General features: G+C 47.2%; 2 protein-coding genes across 5 annotated transcripts in view; both read right to left on the reverse strand.

The window, feature by feature from the left end:
• FER1L5 (fer-1 like family member 5) overlaps positions 1–13,475 on the reverse strand; it is a 341,943-nt gene that overhangs the window by 241,163 nt on the left and 87,305 nt on the right. The window lies entirely within an intron of this gene.
• NCAPH (non-SMC condensin I complex subunit H) overlaps positions 2,098–13,475 on the reverse strand; it is a 41,988-nt gene continuing 30,610 nt past the window's right edge. For 2 of the 4 annotated variants that reach the window (XM_082357110.1, XM_082357109.1), the window contains exons 11-19: positions 12,760–12,866; positions 12,267–12,389; positions 9,695–9,805; positions 8,313–8,486; positions 7,233–7,346; positions 5,916–6,004; positions 5,069–5,144; positions 3,232–3,318; positions 2,098–2,589 (exon numbers count right to left, since the gene is read on the reverse strand). In XM_082357110.1, the coding sequence (XP_082213236.1) occupies positions 2,530–2,589; positions 3,232–3,318; positions 5,069–5,144; positions 5,916–6,004; positions 7,233–7,346; positions 8,313–8,486; positions 9,695–9,805; positions 12,267–12,389; positions 12,760–12,866 (941 nt within the window). In that variant the 3' untranslated portion in view covers positions 2,098–2,529. The remainder of the gene's footprint in view (positions 2,590–3,231; positions 3,319–5,068; positions 5,145–5,915; positions 6,005–7,232; positions 7,347–8,312; positions 8,487–9,694; positions 9,806–12,266; positions 12,390–12,759; positions 12,867–13,475) is intronic. The other 2 variants (XM_082357112.1, XM_082357111.1) reach the window with 1 other exon arrangement.

Below are 13,475 nucleotides of genomic sequence, written 5' to 3' on the forward strand. Positions count from 1 at the left end.
GTGGAGAAACTGGACCACTTACCTGGACACTGCTGATGGGAATGTAAAAGTGGTGCAGCCAGTTTGGAAAACAGCCTGGTAGTTCCTCAAAGGGTTAAACTGAGTTACCATATGACCCTGCAATTCCACTGTTAGGTATATATCCACAAGAGTTAAAAATATGTCCATACAAAAACGTGCTTGAATGTTTATAGCAGCATTATTCCCAATAGCCAAAAAGTAGAAACAACCTAAATGTCCAGCAACTGATGGATAAACAAAATGCAGTATAGACATACAGTGGAATATTATTCGTCCATAAAAAGGAATGAAGTGCTACAACATAGATGAATCTTGAAGTGAAAGAAGCGAGTCACAAAAGACCACATACTGTGTTATGATTTTATTTATATGAAATGTCCTTAAAAGGCAAATCTGTAGACAGAAAGTAGGTTAATGGTTGCCTTCCCCTCACAACCCCTTATCTTGCTGCCTAGAATATAACGTGATGGCTAGATTCCAGCAGCCACATTGACACACAAGGATGAGGGTTACACATTAGGGATGGCAGAGAGGAAGCTGGAATGATCCTTGGTCTCTTTATGAGTTCATGGAACCGCCACACTAGCTCTGGACTACCCACCTTCTAATGTACTTTACATGAAATAAACTATCTCACATACCCACTTATTTGGGTTTTTTATTATATGCAGCCAAATGAATTCTGACACAGCAACCATATAAATGAGGGAGAAGCTTGCGAGAAGCAGAGTGGAGGGGAGGGGAGTTCATTGAAGAAGCTGTTACCACTCTTGCCAGTTTTTATCGGCAGCTCGGCCCCTGCCCAGACCCCACTATGGAGAAGTATGCTGGACTGAGAGAAGGAGCGGGCTTGGCTAGTTCTAATCCTGGGAATAAGAGCAGAGCAAGAGGACCAGCACTCCCCCGGCCTGGGAAAAGATGCTGGAGGCTTCAGCCCCAGCAGGACAGGGTGTGAATTTATTTATTTAGCTGCGTTGGGTCTTCATTACTGTGTGCGGGCTTTCTCTAGTTGCGGTGAGCAGGGGCTACTCTTCATTGCAGTGTGCAGGCTTCTCATTGCGGTGGCTTCTCTTGTTGCGGAGCACAGGCTCTAGGTGCGTGGGCTTCAGCAGTTGTGGCACGTGGGCTCAGTAGTTGTGGCTCGTGGGCTCTAGAACGCAGGCTCAGTAGCTGTGGCGCATGGGCTTCGTTGCTCCGCGGCATGTGGGATCTTCCCAGACCAGGGCTCGAACCCGTGTCCTCTGCATTGGCAGGTGGTTTCTTAACCACTGTGCCACCAGGGAAGTCCAGGACAGGGTATGGATTCTCACTCAGTGTCACTGCTTTTCCTGCTAAAGCATGTCCACAAGTCTAACCCTCTCAATACAGCAGAGTGGCTAATATTTTGGACACGATTTGGAAAGCACATTCCTAAGGGGAAGGGATTGATTTTTGTTTTGTGTCATTTTTGGCCTAGGAGTAAGTTCTTTATTATCAGGAGTAATTACCAATTATATCCTTCACTGCCTCTGACCTATCATCCAAGCTCTGTTTACCCAATGAATGGTGACAGGATGCTCTGGCAGAGACCCAGGACCTGACAAGGACAGAATTACTTGGATCAACATCTACAAGTATTGAGCCCGTGACTTGAGCACATATAGTGTAGTAGCTAATAATAAAGATCTAGAAGCAGATTTCCTGGTTCAAGGCCAACCTCTTGACAGCTGTCTGCTCTTATGTGAATTACTTTACCTTTGTGCACCTGTTTCTCCTCTGTAAAATGGGAGCCGTAACAGTTACGTTCCTTGCAGGGATGCTAAGAGGGCTGAAAAGTCATCCACAGAAGGTACTTAGCAGCCACTTAACGTTCGCAATTTTTACTATTATCACCCTTTAGCAGAACTGATAGGCCCAATGGACCCAATCTTGAAATCCCCACTCTGCTACAAGACAAATCACCTCAGCCCTTAAGCACTTCCTGCCTTATACTGACACGTGGGTCTCTTGTCCAGCTAACGAGTCTGCATCCCCCTTGAGCATAAGGACTAGGTCTGATACTCATGCAGTGGGCACTCAAATAGTTTACCAAGCAAATTATTCCAAATGATTTTATTTTTAAGCATTATATAAACATTTATAAGCACACTTATGATGTATTTTATACACATGGATTTGGTAGCTGTTAAAGGACAAGTGCCTACTGGGAAATTCTTTTCTACAAGAATCAAGTATGGAAACAGAGCAATTTAGGAGACAAACTATACATGGATACAAAGAATGGACACAGTTGCCTAATCAAGGATAGTAAGGACCCTTTCCTCCCTCCTAGGTGGTCACCACAGAACAGAAAACTTTAATCAAGGACAGAGCGTCAGGCAGCTGGTTCCCAGACAGTGAAGGAGAGAAGGGAAGAGCAGCAGACACACAGCGCAGTCAGCCGCAGCCTTGCCACCAGCCCACGGCACTGAAGCACCAAGTGCAGGCATCCTGGTCACTGAGGAAGCAAGGGCTTCTCTCCCCGCGGACTCAATCCCCCTGCCGCACCAGAACATCTGAAAGATCCTCAGTTCCTTCCAGCTTTAGATTCTGAAGGAAGATCAAACACATATGAACTTTGGTATCCACAGGATACAAGAATCAGAAGACAAACTCTGAGGTAACAAGGTGGTGACTACAAAGAACGAGGTTTGTCCCATGACTATAAGTAAAACTGTCACAGCAAATATAATCTGCATGAAAAAGCTGGTTCCAAATCCTTGCCAACTGCAGGGGGAAAAAAGCAAGCCTGCTCTGATTTCTGCAACAATCTCCATCAACGGTCTAAGAGCTAAGCTCTCGGCCCTGGAAGGAGCTGTGGGAAGTGATAGGGAGGCCACCAGGGGCCATGGCACACATGTGTCAGCCCTGCCATGCATGACCTTCTCCAGGCCCTTCCCTCACTGCTCGGGAACCTCAACCCTTGGCGATGGCCATGACGGCCACGCTCTCCCTCCCATCCCTGCACAGGCCTTTTCCCTGCTCCCGCTCCCTCCCCGAGCCTCCCATCCCCTGGATCCTCCACCAGCCCCAGGCAACCGTCCCCTCAGGACTAAACAGCCGTCAGAAGCCCTTCCTCACACGGAAGACTAACTGCACCAGGACCATCGCTCCCTTGCCTGGCGCTGGAGGTCGGCATGGTGTGGTGGCGCACCTTCCTCTCCTGCTAAAGACGGAAAGCACAAACCTCACCTCCCAGGCGACAGCTGCAGGGGAGCTCGTTACCAGAGCGGTAGACGACGAGTCCAGATGGGAGTGAAAAACCGGGAGCAGGCAGGCCTAAAAGGGGTCACATTCTGGCACAAGGTGTTGTAAGATTTCTCTTGGTGGCTCTAAGCTCTGAGTTACCCCAGATTCCCTGCAGATTATCTGGTAACTTGGCCAGTGTTACCAGTCAGATCTTCTCAAATAGCCCAAAGCTCAGCCCAACAGGTCATGGTCTTGGGCCATCTCCTGATTCTTCAAATGCTGAGCCCCCTGGGGCCCCTTAGAGAGATTTGGTCGCAGCAAAGCAAGAGAAGCTGGCTCTGCCACTGGGGGAGGCGGGGTGGTGCCAGAGCCAGAGCACATGGACCTCAGTGAAGCCTGGAGTCACTCGTGCTTTCCAGCCGTGTGTCTGCTTGGCCCCAGCCTACCGGGAACCGAGTGGAGGCGCTAAAGCTGCTCTCTCACAGCAGAGACACGCGGCCCAGGGCAGCACTGACCCTCCAGCTGCTGCGACTCAGTGAAGTCACTAACACTTAGAATTTGGACTCAGGCTAAGTTTCTGAGCTTTGGTGGCACCCGACATTTTGGGGGACTGCGCGGGCTAGGGGAACACACCCCGTGGGAGAGTCCACCAGCACCTACGCCCACTAGGATGCTGTGAGATTCCAACCTCACTCAGAAAAGCTTAGCAGGGACTACCCTGGTGGCGCAGTAGTTAAGAAACCGCCTGCCAAGGCAGGGGACACGGGTTCAAGCCCTGGTCTGGGAAGATCCCACATGCCACGGAGCAACTAAGCCTGTGCGCCGAAACTACTGAGCCAGCGAGCCACAACTACTGAAACCCGCACGCCTAGAGCCCGTGCTCTGCAACAAGACAAGAAACCACAATGAGTAGCCCACGCACCGCAATGATGAGTAGCCCACACACCACAATGAAGAGTAGCCCCCGCTTGCGCAACTAGAGAAAGCCCGCGCGCAGCAACGAAGACCCAATGCAGCCAAAAATAAAAATAAATAAAAAATAAATAAATTTATAACAACAAGAAAAAGCTTAGCAGCGTTACTTTGAACGTGTCTAGCCCCAGCACTGGTGATGCTCACGGCCTATGCTACAGCCCAGCCCACAGTCCCAGGGACACTAAAGGACACCAAGTCTCAAGCAGCACCAAACGCACGGGCTTGCTGGCTGCCTCGCCGGGGTGCCTCCCGGGAAGCGTCCGCCGGCCCGAGAAGATGGGTCTCGCCTGCTCCTCAGTGACTGCCCCACGGCCGCTCAGCCGTCGGCTGGCACGGCACGAGGAGGAGCCGGCACACTGTCACGGTCAGCTCTCCTGCTGTCTCCCTCCTGCGACAGACGTCTCTGGTCCCGAGACATCCTTCACAGCCCATGGCGGCTCAGCGCTGCTGGCGCTGCCTCTGCGTCTCTGCTCTCTCCCTGCGTCTGTTTCCATCCAGCCTCATCTCTCCCCTCTTTTCTCCGCCACTTTTCCCGCATGTCCTGACGCTGGCACTGGCAGGATGGGGCCTTTAAAGCCTTTGACACCCAGTGATGCAAAAGCACCTAATGTTTCAAGGTGGGAACTGAAAGATCACAGTTTCAGCATCTAAAATTTTCCCATTTGGGTCCTCCTCATAATTTTCATTTCTAATCATACCTGTTGGCCTTTTTCTAAGTTATTTTTAGGTGTCTGGTTAATGCTCTGGGTTGAAGGTACTACATAAGTTTCTGTATTTAAGATGTCCTATGAGGCCGCCCATGAATAATAAAAAGCTCCAGTAGGTTGACACAGAGAACACGCCCACGCTTACCAGATTTACCCACCTTTTCATTGGCTAAATGTAGGAGACACGCAAAGGCCAGAGGTATGGAGAGGTTCTGAGCCATGAGGGGAGGCAGGCTGTAAAACAAAGAGGCTAGTAAGTATTTAGCTGTCACTGCAATTCGAGGAACAAAGGCTCTTTCATCAAGTATGAATACACATGGTCAGTGAATAAACTAATGAGAAATAAAGAAACATTTCAGATGCCTTTTAGAAGCAGGTTTTTCCGGTTTCTTATTTGGAAATAAAATATTTCCTGTTCCATTCCAGCCACTGGTGCAGAAAAATGCCTTTTTAAAGGTGGGCTACATTAACTCATTTATCAATGCAGAGAAGAAACAGAAAAACTGAGAAGTGTGAAAATGGCAGGTCCGTGTGCAGAGGGGTCTGTCATACCAACAGCCTGGGCTGGCGCTCCCTCAGCTGGGGCTTGGAGGAGGAGGGGGCTCGGGGGGAAGAGGGGGAGGGGGAGGAGGAAGGGGGGAGGAGGGGGAGGGGAGACAGGGAGGGGGAGGGGAGGAGGGGAGGGGAGACGGGGAGGAGGGGAGGGGAGGGGGAGGGGAGGGGGAGGGGAGGGGGAGGGGAGGGGGAGGGGGAGGGGAGGAGGGGAGGGGGAGGGGAGGGGGGAGGGGAGGGGGGAGGGGAGGAGGGGAGGGGAGGAGGGGAGGGGGGGAGGGGAGGAGGGGAGGGGAGGAGGGGAGGGGGAGGGGAGGGGGAGGGGAGGGGGAGGGGGAGGGGAGGGGAGGGGGAGGGGAGGGGAGGGGGAGGGGAGGGGGAGGGGAGGGGAGGAGGGGAGGGGGAGGGGAGGGGAGGAGGGGAGGGGGAGGGGAGGGGTCTGTTGGCAAGCACCTCTTCTGCAGGTCCTGTGTGAGCCCACTGAGCTTCTTGTCAGCCACCTGTACTGGGTCCCCTGCTTCTCCATTTTCTCTGTGGTTTGCCTGACAAAAGAAAGGACACTTAGAGATCAGACTGGGCCCAGTTTACTTTTGAGAGAGCAACATAAGCTTATAAAGCTGTATCTCTAAAAAGAAAAGCCTACATCAGAATGAAACCAAAACAATTTCTTCGGTACATTTTGAAGAAAAAGGATCCATAGAGGGACCCAGTGCCTCAGCCCTAGACCCTAACACTGACATCGACGGGGGTGGGGGGTGGGCGGGCGGACAGGACTGGGTGATAATATAGATGAAACATTGATAATGGGCATTGAAGTGATCATTGACTATACTGTTTTCTCTCTACTTTTGAATATTGTCATAATAAAGAGTTGTTTGTTTAAATAAACCTATATTAACTGGAATCCCTGGAGGACAGGGTATTATGAGTCATTTAAATTCAAAGGTTAAACAGAACCCTCTTCCTACTCTTTAAAAAGTACATTTCTCTTATATTTGCATCCCATCCCACTTTAATTGATAAAACCTTATGAATATGACTGAAGCTTTATCTGACATCCAAGACTACAGCTCAGGGTCCTTAATCAAATCATGCATTTTCACTTCTCAACCAGCAGGGGAAGGTATAATAGAATGTGTTGAGTTTGGAAAGCTCAGAACATTCTCTGAGCAGAAGTCTAGAAGAGGAGATGGAAGGATTCTAGTTAACCAGAGAGTTCCATTTAGTTGGAACAAGTTAATCAGGGTTTCACTTTGCTCTAAAGGAGAGACAATTTGACAGCATCATATATATACATATATATGTATACATAATATATATAACTACTTTCCTACTTTCCCAAATCAGAATTATTAGATCAAAGAGCTTAAACATTTTTGGGGACCTGAGATGTTAGAAGCTGATTTCCAAAAGGGTTATCAACTTAATTTGCACCAGCAGCGAATAAGTACTCCAGTTCTTCCTCTAACTCCATACTGAAAAATGTTGTTTAATTGCTAAAGCTGTTATTTTAAAGCAGCATAAAGATGCCGTCATTTGTATTTTTTGATTACGAGCAAGGCTGAGTAATGTCCCATACCCTAGTTTACCATCTGTATCACCTTTTGTGTGGCCTGCCTGTTCATATACTTGGTTCATTTCAGACGTGTGATGTCTTTCTTGTATTTCTGAATGAATGCTTTCCACATTAGCGCTACTGATCTAGGAGCTCAGACACAAGCCGCACCCTCCTCCATGCTGGGCACCTACAGAATGAGTGGAACCCATTACCTCTCCATCCGCCTGCTTGGGGATCTCCGTCAGCAAACTCCACATGCTCTGCTTCAACTTCTTCATGTCCATCTTTTTGGCAGCCTTAGCATACTGAATTTCAATTTTATTTACCTGAAATAGGTATGTAACGAGTAAAACTAAGCAGAAGAAAGAAGCATTTACCACCAGCTCTTTGTAAAAAGAAAGTCTGGAGTTGAAATAATGAAAAAATCTAGTTTATACCACAAAGTTATAGAGCTTTCTTTGGACATACACAGAGTCCCTCATTTCAATCTAATTTATTTTTGATCAAGTACAGTCTTCGTTAAGGATATCCTGGAATTCCAGTGTAAGAGATAAGTGAATCAAATATATATGAAAGCACCAAGCCTGTCACTTGGTAGGGAATAGATGCTTGATGTATGATAATTTAATATGAGTTGAATCTGGCCAAGATTTTCCAGAGCCAAATAGCTAGCCTTACCCAACCAGCATAGAAACCCATTTTCTCTGCCTGCACCCTTCATTCACACAGTTTGCTTGTGTGACTGGCTCACCCCTAGTCATATGGCTTATCACAATCTTTGGAGAGATGGCTAGTTCCACACAAACACAATTAGCATAATTAGTCCAGTGGCGCAGTGGTTAAGAATCCACCTGCCAATGCAGGGGACACGTGTTTGATCCCTGGTCCGGCAAGATCCCACATGCCGCAGAGCAACTAAGCTCGTGCACCATAACTACTGAGCCTGCACTCTAGAGCCCGTGAGCCACAACTACTGAAGACTGCGCCTAGAGCCCGTGCTCCACAACAAGAGAAGCCACTGCAGTGAGAAGCCCACGCACTGCAACGAAGAGTAGCCCCTGCTCATCGCAACTAGTGAAAGCCTGCGTGCAGCAACAAAGACCCAACACAGCCATAAATAAATAAATACATAAATAAATGAATGAATGAATGAATGAGCCACTTATAGAGCAATGGGTTAAAATCGAGAAGGAAAACAATCAAGCTCAGACCAATGTGACTCTCATGAGAGATACAAATTAAACAAATCTCAGGCAAACAATATCAGATATAATTCTTGGCTTCCTCTTTACCTTCTGGGGCTCAGCTACCAGATTTGACTCCCCGTAAGTAGTGATATCTAATCCTTGGACTTCAGGCGCGTCATCGTTGTCTTGTTTTGTCGTAGGTGGATGGCCAGAATGGTCAAAGGTCCCAGCTGGTCCCACAAATAAGTCATCTGACTCTTCATAATCACTGTCAGCAGCCTGAGCAAGGAAATAGCTCTTCAAGTTCTCGGCAGAGCTGTTTGGGGGGCTTAGAAATATCCTTGACACAGATTCCGTACACAGCAAGAGCAGAGCACCTGAGAGTTCGTGACACTGAGTCAAACCTAGAATGGACTTCTAGGTCCTCTAGTCATCTTCCTGTTGCACATGCTCCCTACTAGAGAGGCGTCTGTTAACTGAGCCCTCTGGAGTGAGAGCTAAAAGGAATTCAGTAATCACAACAGCCAGTGTCCCTCTGCTTCTAATGGATTTAGGATTTCATTTTACAGAAAGCACTTCTGAAACACCAGAGACGTGACCTGTCGGCTGGCCACAAGCAGGGGTCCTGCTGGGAGCCGGTGAGAAAGTCACTCCTGGACTGAGCCCAGCAGGACAGACCAGGTCTCTGGGGTGGGGCCCAGGAACCGGTTAACAGGCTCTCTGGGTGACTCTTAGGCCTACTGAGCTTGAGGAGCACTGCTCAAGAGGCCAGTCTGGATTTTTACTAAAATGTAACAAACTAATTCTCTTCCAAGCAAGAAAATAAGGTGAATAAAGTATACTTCCAATTCTTTCCCTTCTCCTCACTTGCAGGGACACAGATGGGGCCTAATATTTCCCCCCTTTCTGTTATATTTCCATCTGCCATCTCATTCATAGAGTCATAGAAGGGATTTTGAGATTATTTAGTCTAAGTTCTAAAGATGGGGAGTAGTTTGTACAAGTTCACAATGTGAGAACCAAAATTAGAGCTACAAACCTGGTGCCCTGAGATCCACCCTCTACACTTTCTTTTTCCCCATTAGGACACAACCGTCTTCACATGTCTATGTGCTATGTCTCCCCAGCCAAAAAATATTAGCTCGTAAGAGTAAGAAGAGTGTTTCTTTTCCTTTGAAATCCCAAAAGAGCCAAGATAAGTGCTTTGTACAGGCTCAAGACTCCATCCGCATGTTGACGGTTTACTGGATGGAGTATGTCCACTCTTTTCCTGTGTACAGAGCTTAGAGTAAGGCAGGCCAAGGTTCTGGCTGTTGCCTCAGCTCTGCTCAGTTCTCTGATGCCTGGGGCAGGGCAAGCATCCACAAGCCCCCGCCTGATTCAGAATTTCCTCTAGTCATCTGCCATACAGGAAAGGGCGAGAAGGGAAGCAGGAGAGAAACACTCTGCTGCTTAGAAGAGAGGACGGAGCGCTTGCCCCCGTTTACCTGTAATCCAGGGCAAAAGTTGGAGGTGTCATTAGGGTTGTTGTAATCATAGTCTTCAATTTCTTCACAGTGCTCGGTCCCTGCCCTCTGGCCTTGGGCCATCTTAAGTAACTAGAATGAAGGAAAAAACAACTGCAGAAAGCAATTTCTAGAAAAGCAGCTAGTAAACTAGGTCGGGGAGATAACCTTAGTTCCTACGATCATGTCCCAGAACATTAGGGTTATAAGGGCCCTGAGAGGTCATCTAATCCAGCCAGCTTCCAACTAACCACACAGCTCCACTCTAGAGCAAGCCCAGGGCAGCAGGGCTCCGAACCGCCATCCATCCAAATACACCAGAGAAGCTGGTTTGCAATTAGGTCTGCACACAACTTTATTTGAAAAAGTGTTCCTTCACTAAAAACAAAACCACCTACAACTATCTGAAAAGAAGTCCACTTGTTGCTGCTTGAAGAATTCTGATGGAAAACTCAATCACTACTTTAATTCACAGGCAGCTGGTCCCATTCCTGGACCATCACTGTTCCCCACATAGCTACAGGGAGAAATCCGAGCTCTGCTCCCTGTCACCACATCTGCGGCTCTTGTTCCGCCTTTGAGGGCCTCACAGAACAAGTCTGCCTCCTCTTTTGGGAGTGCCTGTCGACCAGAGCCCTTCAGATTTGCAGGCCCTTAGGCCAGTGATCCTCATCTGGGGTGTGTGTCTTTGGGGTGAAGGAAATGGAATTAAAGGTGTGTACAGTTTACAGAAGCACATTGAATATTTTAATATAAATATATACTCCAAAATAGCCCCCCAAAACCCCTCAATGGTTTTGTATTACAAATCCAAAAATAAACAATAGATATTTATTAAGAAATGCCCACTTTCTTCCACTTTCCTTCATATGACATAGATTTCCTTTCTAGATCCCTCTCCATTTAGAATAATACTCTCCTCTGGACACACTCTAAATTGTCCATAGTCTACAAGAAATGTTTCAGGAAGGGTATGTGACCCCCCCTCATGTATTGGCTGGTTGCTATTAGAATCACCCATTAAGATATTAAACTGGATGGGTGGTTGACCTGTATAGTCTCTAGCCAGACTGAGTGCTTAATAGTCCAGTGTTTACTTTCCAGTGTTTATTAGCCATTGTCCTAGTGTAGCTCTACTGGAAGGACGAGGTGAGGAATCTCGGGATCCTGCTGCCGGGCTGCCCTACTACACATGCAGGGAAATTTGTCCCTGTGGATAATCAGAAGCAGGAGTTCCTTCCTCTGTAAGAAACAATTATGGAAAAAAAACCACACAAAACACAGAAAACTCCTGGAGTGCAAGGATCAAATGACTTTCTACAACCTTCACATCTGAATATGCAAATTACCACCTAAGCCACATTCTTCAATGTTCATAGTAAGGGCCTGAGGAAGGAGAAGGTGGCTTGTGGCCATGGAAAGCAGCTGGAGTTGGGCCGGGCTTGGCGGAAGTGTCCTACCGTCTCCCTTCAGCTCCCCAGCAGCCTGGCTCTGCTCCTCCGCCCCAGGGCTTTATTTTCTGATTACAGCAAGCAGCTGCTGGCATCTAAGCGATACTGAACCATGACCACAGTTGCTACTACTGCTGCAACTTTGTATCTTTCTGCATTTTTTTCTTTTTTAAAATTGAGGTATAATTGACATGTAACAGTACATTAGTTCTTTCTGCATTTTTAAGAGTATTTTTGCTAATTGAACAGTATTGATTATAAAGAAAATTATGAGTGTTGGATTATAAAAACAGAATGTGAGATATCAGTGAATTCAGGGAACTGTATACATATCATTAAGCCTTGTGGAGAAACAGGCAAAATAAGGAAGAGGAAACTGTAGACTGTTTGTATACTTGACACCACAAGATTAAAACAACCAGGAATGCAAATGAGTAGAGGGTCCAGATAAAACAGAACTCAGCATGACCCACTGCCTGGTTACCCTGGCAACGGGAACACCCTCTTGCTGCTTAGCTCCACCCGAGGGGCCACAGGCAAATGAAGTGAATAGCGACTGGGGTGCACACTGGCTAGTCTAGAGAGCTCACCTGAACAGTCATGGAAGGAGCGCAGGCAGGCTGTGCAGCGCTAGGGAGCCCCGAGGACTGGCACCTACGTCGCCCTGCATGTCACAGTGGGCTCACATCTACACCTTGATCATGGGGAGGCAATGTGGGCTGGGGAAAGCACCTGGCTAGTAAATCCACAACTATCATGAGAAAGTGAAAGAATCAAGAAATAACTAACAGCTTGTAAAAGCCTTGACAAAAGGTTGTTTATCCCCCTTGCATTTCGGCAAGTAGGCCAGAGTGTCCAGCAGTCCAACCAGGTGAGGTATTTCCAAGTCTTGAGTGTGCATCTGTCCTGTGAGTTTTTCCCTCCGGCTCTGCCTTACCCAGGCGATCTCCCGGTAACTCCCCTGGGCTAACATGAATTCCTCCTCACGTGTTCTCCTTCTCCTGAAGGGCACTGACAATCACACTACCCGCCACTTGATACCTCTGATGCTAAGAACAGGTTCAACAACAACATGACCTCAAGGAACCTAAGAACAGCCTTACCCTGGTGCCTGGTTTGAGATGCAGCTGGACAAGATTTTCAGTCTCATAGTGGAAATCTGTAGGAAGAGTTGTGGCTCTCCAATTCTGGTTCTCCAAAGTGGACTTGGTCAGAACAGTAGCAGCCTATTAATTAAAAAAAAAAAAAAAAGGGTAGTTTTTAGGCATCTTTAATAAAAATGGTATATATATATATATATATATATATATACTTTTTTTTTTTTTTTTGGAAGGAGCTTGGGAAGGGTTTGAGCAGCACTGATCTTCCTACTTCTGTGTAAAGGAGTGATTCTCTTAGACCTTATTCATATTGATTCTCTCTGCCACTAAGTTTGGGACTATTTCTTAATTCCTCCAGGGACTGAGGGAGAATGAAGCCATCCATTTACTCTAAGAGTTAAATTTATAATGAATTTTTTAAAACCACATCTAAAAGGGAAAGAGGAGTGCAAAGAGTAATTTAAGAAGCACAAATGATAATAAATCCAGCACAAACCTTTGTTTTTCGAAAATATACATCAAAGTCAATATCATCGTCAAAGTCGATTTCAAAATCCTTCTTCGTGCTCTTCTTTCTGTTCTCTGATTGCGAGGTAGTATCTTCTGCAGAAATGAACACAGATGTCAACACTGCTCACTTCTGTGGCCTCTTTACTCATCTTGCAAGATCACTTGACAGCCTTACCAACCACAAGGCAGCATTTGTGTCTGAGCATCATAACAGCACTAGGAAAGGCAAATCATACACCTAATATTTATCCCTATAATTTGTGTTTTTGACAAGAAAACAATACTAAAAAGATATGCTAATTAATCACTTCTTTTCAAAGAGAGAATGCAAACATTTAACACTGGCACAGCACTTCAGAGGGCTGCGGAGTGCTGCCGGTGCAGTAACTCGCACAGCCCTCTGGAGCCTGGGGGCGCATTCCCACCTCTAGCCACTCTTTGAAGTCACATGGGTGCTGGGGTCAGGACAAAGTCACAGGCCAGCTCTCCTGACTCTGGGCACTCACTCTTCCCACTCAGAGGCTTCAGTCTTAACTGATCCCTCATCCCAGGCCAGGCCAACTGACTGTCCAACCAGGAGGTTGCTTATCTGTGTATTTCTACAGCTTGTCAGGAGGTACAAGACAGTGACTGGCATTTCCCTTCCCAGGCTGAACTGCTGACTGGCTGGTCATCTGCACTATCTCTTCTTAGAGTTCTGTC

Source organism: Balaenoptera borealis (genome assembly GCF_965194805.1).
Source record: "Balaenoptera borealis genome assembly, chromosome: 15".
Lineage (NCBI taxonomy): Eukaryota > Metazoa > Chordata > Mammalia > Artiodactyla > Balaenopteridae > Balaenoptera > Balaenoptera borealis.